We start from the raw sequence: 10,389 nt of genomic DNA on the forward strand, positions 1-10,389 counted from the left end.
GCCAGCCCCAGAGTTCCTAGGCTTGCTTGCCGCGGGTCCACACAGGGATTGGCGGATGTGAATCCGTTTGCTTCTGGGCTTTGTCTCACCGACTTCATGTTCTGTGAACCGGCTGTTTTTTCAGGTGCTGCCCTTTCTTCTCTGGACAAAGAAGGTCTTTCGGCCTTAAGCTGGGCTTGTCTGAAAGGTCACAGAGCGGTGGTCCGATTTCTGGTTGAGGAGGGAGCCGAGATAGACCAGACAGACAAGAACGGCCGCACACCCTTGGACCTGGCCGCCTTCTACGGTGACGCAGAGACCGTAGGTACCCGCGGGTGGTCGCGCTGTCCACCTGCGCGCCGGGCCTGTGCCACAGAGAAAGTCGGGGGTCCAACCATTCCCGGGGGTGTGTGAGGCCGTGTCTGAGTGTGGTCAGTGTGTATGAGCATCCTGTGTTGTAGCTTTCATTTTTTTCTCTTATTGTGTGGCATGCAGTCTGTTCTAGAACTTTAGTATGAAGATTTTAATAGACTCTCAAAACCTTCAAGATACACGATTACAGACTGTGTCTACAGCAGATGCATAATTGACTATGTATACACACATGCATATATAGTTTTATTTTCTTCTAGGAACCCATATAAATGAGATTTCCTGTACAGAGCATTTAAAAATCGCTTTTTCCATGTATATAGGAAATTACTAGTGAAATAATTATCTGGCTTGTTTTTAAATGGATGTGGCATTGTCTAGAAATAATATAAAATGCCCAGGGCACTATGTTTATCTCTTTGCCACATGCCCGAGTCTGAGATAAGAAGGGGCAAAACGTGAATAAGCTAAGAACCACAAAATGTCTTTCCGTGCAGAAACCATGCCTTTGTCGGGTTCCATGTCCCAGGCTCCAAGCAGGTGTTAAAGGAATGTTCGACTCCTTGAGAGTTACCATTTTTGAAGAATTAAATATGTTTCATGTGCAGATTAGCCAGGGAAGACAGATCCTGCATTGCTGGAAGCCGGGGAACTTGGAGCAGAAGTTGTCCTCACCCTGCACGTCTGAGCCTTGATGCTTTTAGAAGGCAGTGATGTTGGGTTTAAATGGTCTCAATTTCCTGGATGGTGTAAATTGTACTTAACTTCATGTCGATTTTCAAAAACAGCCGTGTAACTAAACCTCACATATCTATACTTTTATTTTTCAGCATATATTACCTTACCAGGTCCTAGTGTATCTGCATTAGGGAACAGGGAAGGAGCTTAGCATTCTAGTGTAATTTTTTTTAAAAAAAAAAACACAACATAAAATTTACCATCTTAACCATTTCTAAGAGTTCAATAGTGTTAGTATACTTCAATGTCCACACTTTGTCCTGTAAAACTGAAACTCTGTACCCATTAAAGAAGGCCTCATTTCTCTCCTCCAGTCCCTGGGAGCCACCATATAGGTGGAGTCCTAGAGTATTTGTCCTTTAGTAACTGGTTTATTTCACTTAGCTTAATGTCTACAAGGTTCATCCCTGTTGTAGCATGGTCTGGGATTTCCTTTCTTTTTGAGGCTGAAGAATATTCCGTTGTAAGTGTATGTCACATTGTGTTAATCATTTCATCTGTCAGTGAACATTTGGGTTGCTCCCAGCTCTGTTATGAATAGTGCACTTACGAACATGGGCACACAGATATCTTCAAGATCCTGAAAATTCTTCAGAATCTATTTGTATTGTTTTGGGTATGTACCCATAAGTGGGATGGCTGGATCAAACGATAGTTCTGTTTTTAATTTTTTTGAGGAACCTACATATTGTGTCTAGAGCGGTCACACCATTTTACATTCCCATCAACAATGTACAAGGGTTCCTGTTCCTTCACATCCTCTCCAACACTCTCTTTCTTTCTTTTCTTTTTTTTCTTTCCTTTTCTTTTCTTTTCTTTTTTTTTCTTTCTTTCTCTTTCTTTCTTTCTCTTTCTTTCTTTCTCTCTCTCTCTCTCCCTCCCTCCCTCCCTCCCTCCCTCCCTTTCTCCTTTCTTTTTCTTCTTTTTTTTTCCTTCCTTCCTTTTGATAGCAGCCATCTTAATGGTAGGAGGTGATATCTTATAGGTTTCATTTGCATTTCCCTGATGATTAGTGATGTTGGACATCTTCTTCTCATTTGTTTGTTGGCCATTTATGTCATCTTTTGAGAAATGTCTTCACATCCTTTGCCTGCTTTAAAATTGAGCTATTTGGGTTTTTTATTGAGTTGTAGAAACTCTTTATATATTATGGATATTAATCCCTCTAGTGGCATTTTGAACACCTGGTGGACTAACAGATTCACATGAAAATCTAAGCTGGCTAGAGACTTCTTTTCTAGTGAATAGAACAATTTGAGTAGCCAAAGTGTTTTTTTTTTCCTCTGTGTTCTGTATGTCCAAGTGACTGCTTTCATACTATATCAAATCAGTCTATGTACCATGGTCTCAAATCTTGCCTCTTTACATACCCAATAATTGAGGGTCTTTCCTAAGCCTTAAAGTGAGTTATAATTGGGTTTATCTGATCTCAAGCTGCAAGCTTCTCCAGCTTGCTGTACCCAGGCACTGTGGATCTGAGTGTTTCTGAAGTGCCCATTGCTGTAGCCTGCCAGCTCATTGAAGCTGTTGCAGAAGTCTGCCTCCTAAGTAATTGGAGACGAAAAGATGATTGTGGCATCTCTGTGGCCCGGGAAGTGGATGTGCATGTACTCATCTGTGGTATATGGATGCATGTACCTAACATGTCTATCCCTGGGAGTGTTCACCCGCCTTCCTCATGCTAATAGAGTGGGTTTTAGCGACAGATTGCAGCTCCTCTGTTTCTTGTCAGCTTTATTTCACATTAGGATCCTTAATGGCCAGAGGTGTAGAGGATCTCAGTAAAGCTAAGACTGCCAGCACCTCCCCAGGATGCAGAGGTGGGTGGGTGTGTGGCACTCTTGCAGCGACCCCTCAGGGCTCTGTCTCTCCCACCACAGGTCCTGTATCTGGTTGAGAAGGGAGCCGTGATCGAGCACGTGGACCACAGCGGCATGCGCCCCTTGGACAGAGCCATCGGTTGTCGAAACACATCTGTAGTGGTTACACTGCTGAGAAAAGGAGCCAAATTAGGTCAGTAAATACCCCGTTTAGGCAGCAGGACGGGGGTTTACCCTCAGATTCTAAAGTATGTCGGGGACCGTTAGAGACTTACCTGCTCCTAGATTAAGAAGTAAGATGTCAGGTGCTTAGAGATTGTGTTTTTTCCCTCCTCTGTAAGGCTCATTTGATCACAGTTGTCCAAAATGCTTAAGTGGTTCATAACATTATCACTGCAGTGTGGGTAGAAAGCAGCAGCCAGTGTTGAAGGACAGTCTAGAATTGTAGGGCATTAGGAGTGCCCAGGAGCAGGGCAGGGGGCCGTGCCGTTCATCTTTTGGGGGGGTCGGGGGGCAGGTATCATGGTTAAGAATGTGGGTGGCTCTGCTGAGCAGCTGAGTGTGGGAACCACTGTCCCGGAGTCGTCCCAGTCGGGCGGGTAGGGCACTGGCAGCCCCAGCAGTTCTGTGGAGGAAAGGCCACGGGATTTACTGGAAACAGGATGGGGGTCACTTGAGGACCGTGATGGGGCAGGAGGTACTGTTGTGTGTGGGGAGCCCCTTCTGTGTGTTTGGTCAGAATTGACCCCCCCACTCAGAATGTGTGGGTACAGAGCAACCGGAAGAGGGCTCTTGGCAGGTAGTGATCACCCCGGCATATGTTACACAGGGGGAAACCAAGGCACAGCTGGGGTGGATAGTTTCCCGAGGGTGCTAAGGCTCGGCAGAGTCCGTGTTCGAGGCGGAGCAGGTGGCTCCCGATGCTGCTCTTTTGAAGCAGCATCTCAGCCGCGCTGAGCGGGCTGTGAGCCGTAGGGACGCGGGCCTGGTGCAGGGGGGATGGGCCAGAGCCCGCCTGAGAACACCCTCCACTCCCCAGCCCCAGGGTTCCCGCAGGAAGCCGAGGAGATTGCCGGGAAGCTGGGTTTAACTGAGGGGGGTGGGCATGGCTGCTCCGATGCCTCGGTTCCCAGCGCACGTCGCACTGGAGTCGCAGGTGTGTCCGGTCCAGCCTCCCTCCCAGGCGCTTGGTGGTTCAGCGTGAGGCAGATTTGAAGAGAGACCAGCTCCCTGGGGGCCACTCCGTCCCCTCCACTTCACTGTTGTCTGGAGGCTGCAGGACACACTGTGCCACCATTGGTGACCGTCGCTGCGCTCGGGCTCAGAAGCCGCGACCTCCTTCCGGCTGGAGCGCCGCTGCGCCCCTGAATGCGTCTTTGTTTTGCAGGAAATGCCGCCTGGGCGATGGCTACTTCCAAGCCTGACATTCTGATTATACTTTTACAGAAATTGATGGAGGAAGGAAACATGATGTACAAAGTAAGTGGTCTCCCCCCGCCCCCGCCCCCGGACAGCCCAAGAGCAGTCCCTCGGCCTGGCGGGGGCCGGACCGACCGTCGCCGGGCTCGGGGAGGCGCTCCGTGGGGGCCGCTACTTCTGCGGCTGTGACTGAGGCAGCAGCCCTGGTGTGAGGCAGAGCGGCCTCGGGCACGAGAGCCTTTGTGCACCGGGTCGTAGACACACGGGAAAGGGACGCTCAGGAGACGTTTCAGGAAAAAAGAATCGTTAAGTCTCCTACGACTATTAACTTAGTTTTAACATCCTTTAGCGTCTGCAATTTGGAACAGTTTCCAGAGCTTTCTTTACTTAAGATGACCAAGGAATAAATAATACTCACTCAGGAGACTGACTTTTTTTCACCATTTTCTCTTAGAAATGGAAATATGTGGATGCCTGGGTGGCTCCGTCGGTTAAGCATCTGCCTTCAGCTCAGGTCATGATCCCCAGGTCCTGGGATAGACCCCACGTTGGGCTCCCTGCTCAGTGGCAAGCCTGCCTCTCCCTCTCCTGCTCCCCCTGCTTGTGGTTTCACTCTCTCTCTTACTCTCTCAGATAAAATCTTGAAAAAGAAAAAGAAATGGAAATAAATTTAAGGACTAACTAATTTGAAACTAAAAATTTTAAAGTTAAAAGTGAAATTTCCAAAATAAGACCTTATAGCTCAGAGGTCAGCAGACCTTTCCTGTAAAAGGCCGGACAGCAGACATGTTAGGCTTTGCCATGTGGTCTCTGTCACAGCTCCCTCGCTTTGCTGCGGGGGCATGAAAGCAGCCACAGGTGACACATGAACGAATGGATGTGGCCGTGTCCCAGTCAGACTGCATTGTACAAACGGGTGGCAGGCCAGGGTTGGCGGGAAGCTGTAGTTCGCTCACTCCTGGTTTAGGGAGATGCTCAGGCCATTAATGTGTGAATCACTGTTCTTTCCAGGTCTGTGATGAGACAGTCAGGTGTTTTGAAAACAAAACACAAAACCTGCATTATGACCACTTTAATTAATCCTTTCACAGGAGGCTGTTGCACGGGCTACATTTAGTTTTTTCCTTTTCTTTTTTTAATAATAACAAATAAGTAGGCATCCAGCACAACCCAGCAGGGTTTCTGGCTCAGAATCCTTTTGAAATTGAGTTCAGAGTGTGTGTTGTTGTGTCTTTGAAGTGGTTTTAATATGAATTTTGGTAGGCAATTATGTTAGAAATACCAGGCCATTTTCAACAGACTTCATACCTGCTGTGCCATGGAACTGACTGAGCAAATGGATTTCTTTAGCCTTGAAAATGACGTGCAGTGCTGTTCGATTTTTAAAGCCTGTACTTTAGTTCCTCTTCAAAGAAAAATTATGATTCTACAGCGAGCTCTAGGTTTCTCCACAAGACCGTACTTGCCTTGAGAACCGTATCATTTCTTCATCTGATTTCTAGTACACTTAGCATTAAAGCATCAGTAGGAGACAGATCATTTCTGAAATGGTTTTCAAAAATATATTAACAGGGACACTGTGTGACTCAGATCAGCCGCCGACTCTTGATTTTGGCTCAGGTCATGATCTCAGGGTCTGGAGATGGGCTGGAGTTGGGCTCCGTGCTGGGCGTGGAGCCTGCTTAAAATTCTCTCTCCCTTTCTCTTCATCCCCACTGCTCCTGTGCACTCTTTCTCTTTCTCTCAAAAAAAAAATAAAAATAAAAAATAAAAAATACAGGATAATCTGTTGTATTAATAGTTATCAATTTGGCAACATATGGGCTGCTTCCTAGAAAACCTGTGTTCCTTCCCGAGCCCGAGGCCAGAAGCCGCAAGGACAGTGAGCCTGTGCTGGGCAGCGGGGACCCGCGTGCCCTGGTGGCCGTGGTGGCCCTGGGGGAGCCTGTTCCTCCTGGAACATCAGGAAAAGGCTCAATTTCTTTGCTTTCTGGTTCCTAGAAAGGGAAGATGAAAGAGGCGGCCCAGAGGTACCAGTACGCCTTAAGGAAGTTTCCTCGAGAAGGATTCGGAGAGGACATGCGACCGTTCAATGAACTCAGAGTTTCTCTCTATCTCAACTTGTCTCGCTGCCGGAGAAAAACAAACGTAAGCTCTGAGCCGCGGCCTGTGCCTGGAGTGTTTGCCGCTGGCCTAGGCCAGCCCGCCCCGGTCCCGGGGCTCCCGGGGCATCTGTGGGCACATCCTCTGGACACGGCCTGCGGGGAGCCGCTTCTCTCGGGGGCGGGCGGGGGACCGCTGCCAGGACGCGGCTCCCGAGGCGCTGGGACATGCGCTGGGGGTCCGGTCCCCGCCTAGGCCGGGCCGAGCAGAAGGCCAGGGTGCCCGGGCTGAGCACGCGCCCTCCCGTCCGCCTGGCGTGGGGTGTGTTTGCTCAGAGGCGGTGCCCGCAACCGGGTAATCGGTGACGGTGACGAGCCGGTAACCGTAACCAGTGGACTCGATTCAGTACTTCCTCCTCCTGCGGCCCCGCCCCGGCCCGCCCCGCCGCGACCACCGGCCCTTGCCGTGCCCCCGCCCTGAGCCGTCAGTTTCCGTTTCTCTCCTGGATTCTTCTCAAGACACTGTTAGGGTTTAGCTGCCTCCTGACCGGGGAACGAGGTTTGAGGGTGCCCCTCCGTGCGGGCCCTGACCGTGTTTATTGTCCACGCTAGGACTTCGGCATGGCCGAAGAATTTGCTTCCAAGGCCCTCGAGCTGAAGCCGCAGTCCTACGAAGCCTTCTACGCCAGGGCGAGGGCCAAGAGAAACAGCAGGTAGGTCGGGGCGGGCCGCGCCCGCGAGGCCTCTGCCCTGTGCGGCGTCGGGGTCGGGTTGGCCGCGGGTTGGCTTCCGGTTGACCTCGGGTTGACCTCGGGTTGGCTTCCGGTTGACCTCGGGTTGGCTTCCGGTTGACCTCGGGTTGGCCGCGGGGCTCGCGGGCTCTCCAGCGGCCTCCGGCGCCTCCCGGGCCTCCCATCCCGGGATACTGAATCCCTTGATACTGAATCGGAGCTTCCGCGGGCCGGGCCTGGACGGCGTCAGCAACGGCTGCGCTGGCTTCGGTCGCGGCGTCCCGGGAGCAGCGCCCGCCCCGCGCTCCGGGGTCCATCCGTCCCGCGGACCCGGCGGCCCGACGTTGGAGCGGGCGGCGGGGGGGCCGCGAGGGTGCCGGCCGCCGCTCCCGGGCGGGAAGCGCGCCCACCGGGGCGCCGCGGGGCCGGGGCGGCGAGTGACCGCGTCTCCTCTGCCCCGAAGGCAGTTCGCGGCGGCGCTGGCGGACCTGCGGGAGGCCGGGAGGCTGTGCCCCGCCAACCAGGAGGTGCGGCGGCTGCTGGCGCGCGTGGAGGAGGAGTGCAGGCAGCTGCACCGGGGCCCGCAGCACAGGCCGCAGGGCGCGCCCGCCGCTGCCCCCGGGTCGGACGAGGCCGAGGCCGAGGACGAGGCGGCCGGCGGGCCCGCGGCCCTGGACCTGGACCTGGAGGCCGCGGAGGCCGCGTGGGCCCCGGGGGCGGCCCCGCCCTTGGCGCCCAGGCCCCAGGCGCCGCCGCGCGGCCCGTCGCCCTACATCCGGAACCTGCAGGAGGGGCTGCAGCGCAGGGTCAGGCCCGCGTCCCCGCGCGGCCGGCAGGGAGGCGGGCGGGCCCCGCGGGAGGCCGTGGCGCCGCCGGGGCTGGTGCCGCCGGCCGCCCGCCAGGCGCAGATCGTCAGGACCGGGCCGCACGCGGGCGCCAGGGCGCAGGCGGGCACACAGCTCGCTCCCGCCGGCAGCGGCCCGGGCCACGGCCCCGCAGGGGCTGCCGAGCGGGTCCTGCCGCCCGCGCCCGCCGCCCCGGGGAGCCACGCGGCCTCGGCCGCCAGCTCGGGCTCCTCCGGCTCTCCGTCCGGCAGCGTCAAGATGTGCGGCTCCACCAGCAGCTTGGCCTCGGGCGGCGGCCTCCCCGACGGCCCCGAGGCCCGGGCCCGAGAGCCTGCGGCCGGCCCCCCGCCGCCCGCGCCCCCGCCCGCCGAGCCCCGGCCGCGCAGCACGCCGTTCATGGGCGTCACGGACAAGACGGCGCGGTCGCAGCCCCAGGGCCACCCCGCGCCGCGCGCCCGGGCCCTGCCCGACGGGCTCCTGGCGCTCGCGGCCTCCGCCGCCGGCCTGCAGGCCCTGAGCGCCGGCCCCCCGGGCGGCGGCGTCCGCGGCTTGGCGCAGGGCCGGGAGCCGGAGGAGCAGCCCCGCCCGGGGCCGGCGCGCCGCGCGGACAGCCGGGCCCCCAAGGCGGCCCCCGCCCCGTGCCAGGAAGGCGCCTGCGCGCAGCCACGCGTCGGCAGCGAGCCCCGCAGGAGCCACCTCCCCTCGGCGAAGCCGAAGCGGCCGTTCATAGAGTCCAACGTGTGACCGGGCCGCGGCGCTCCCGCTCCCGCTCCCGCTCCCCGTGGCGGCGCGAAGGTCTTCATGAGAGAAACGACCTCAGCGTGGTTTTTTTTTTTTTTTTCTTTTTTCTTTTTCCCCTGGGGGTGGGGTGGTGGTGGACCAGATGCCCTGGGTCTATTTAAAATGTGGAATAAAATTTCTCTGACAAATAGTCACCGTGAGTAATGCCGAGGAGAATTAAAAGCTGTCGTCAGCCGCGCCCGGAGCTGGACACTTGAGACATGAGCTCCCGCTTCTCTCCCGAGCTGGTTTGGTCCCGCCCCCCCCGCCCCCCCCAGCCTTTGCCGTGCGGTCGGAGCCTGATACTCCCTAGAGGACCGGCCTCACTCCTGGCGCGGCCTCGCCCGGATGATGGACCTTGGAGCAGATGGAACTTCCAAGTCTCCGTTCCATGGAGTCAAATCCCAATTTTTATATACAAATATATAAAAGTTTCTAGCTGAATGTGTGACTGTAAAGTTATATAGGTGATTTTTTTTTCCGTTTTTGTTTTTGTTTTGTTTTAGCGAAAGAGGAGGACATCCAAATACTGTTCCCTTTGTAGTAGTTTCCCTAAGAGGATTAAACGTTTGGTTCCATGTTATGGTTCTTCTCAAAAATATTTTTATAGCGCCTTTTTTGGAACTATATTCCCACTTCATGGTGTTTTTAATGTTTGGAAACAGTGTAAGCCATTTGGAATCATGATTGACGGTCAGGTTGGATCTAGGCTAAACACTAGGAACGCCGCATTCTCTCGGGTATGTAAATAAGCTCTCAGCTGGTTCCCACACTGCTTTTACCAGGTGTCGCACTCCTGGAACAAGCGTTCCAGGGTCCTTTAAGGACAGTATTTGATTTGGACAGTTAAGGTATGGTTGGTTGTTGCTTTTGCTTCATTACACAATCATTACTTTATAGTCACGTGTTGTACATATTAAATAGCCAACTTGTATTCAGACTTTGTAAATATGACTTTCAAATACTTAATCATAAAAAAAAAGCTCATGTATTTGCATGTTCTTTGTAAGCTTCATTCATGCTGGTTATTGCACTGAACGATGTATTATTATGGCATGTTAACAGTATACCAGTAACAGCACTTTATCTCGTTTATATGAACACCTTTGAGGTGCTACTTAAGTCCAAGCTGATGTATTATTCATCTGTAAAGATAAGGTACAGGAATGAACCTTGGTTTAAAGGTATTTTTATATGAAAATGGTGCGCTATTGGAGGATGTTAAAATGCTAAATTGAGAGAGGTGGGAGTATAGTTGTTTTATATGTTGGGATGTGAAATTTATTTTCTAGAATTGGGGAGAAGGAAGTTCTATATTTACAGAATGTTTTAAAAACGAATATAAGCATCATCATGGTTTTGTACGAATAGGAAATCTGGTGTCATTCTTCAACCTTTTTTTCTGAGTGTGTACAGCGTACTTTGTACAGCTTTATCTTTTTTTTTTTTTTAGGCTTTCTGTGAGTTTTGCTATAAGTACTATGGCTTATTTATTGTTCATTGTTTTCTTTAATATTTGTGAAAGTCTTACTCTTTTGTTATGTAGTTTTGTTTCTGCACAACTACTGTACTTTTCCATATGGAATAAAGAATATTAATAGAG

General features: G+C 52.8%; 1 protein-coding gene across 8 annotated transcripts in view; it reads left to right on the forward strand.

The window, feature by feature from the left end:
- The window catches only part of TANC1 (tetratricopeptide repeat, ankyrin repeat and coiled-coil containing 1), a 226,500-nt gene extending 216,111 nt beyond the window's left edge, over nucleotides 1-10,389 (forward strand). For all 8 annotated transcript variants that reach the window (XM_072751614.1, XM_072751620.1, XM_072751622.1 and 5 more), the window contains 6 exons: nucleotides 125-300; nucleotides 2,970-3,102; nucleotides 4,297-4,388; nucleotides 6,330-6,476; nucleotides 7,043-7,143; nucleotides 7,625-10,389. In XM_072751614.1, the coding sequence (XP_072607715.1) occupies nucleotides 125-300; nucleotides 2,970-3,102; nucleotides 4,297-4,388; nucleotides 6,330-6,476; nucleotides 7,043-7,143; nucleotides 7,625-8,750 (1,775 nt within the window). In that variant the 3' untranslated portion in view covers nucleotides 8,751-10,389. The remainder of the gene's footprint in view (nucleotides 1-124; nucleotides 301-2,969; nucleotides 3,103-4,296; nucleotides 4,389-6,329; nucleotides 6,477-7,042; nucleotides 7,144-7,624) is intronic.

The sequence above is a fragment of the Vulpes vulpes genome, chromosome 3 (assembly GCF_048418805.1).
Source record: "Vulpes vulpes isolate BD-2025 chromosome 3, VulVul3, whole genome shotgun sequence".
Classification (NCBI taxonomy): Eukaryota; Metazoa; Chordata; class Mammalia; order Carnivora; family Canidae; genus Vulpes; species Vulpes vulpes.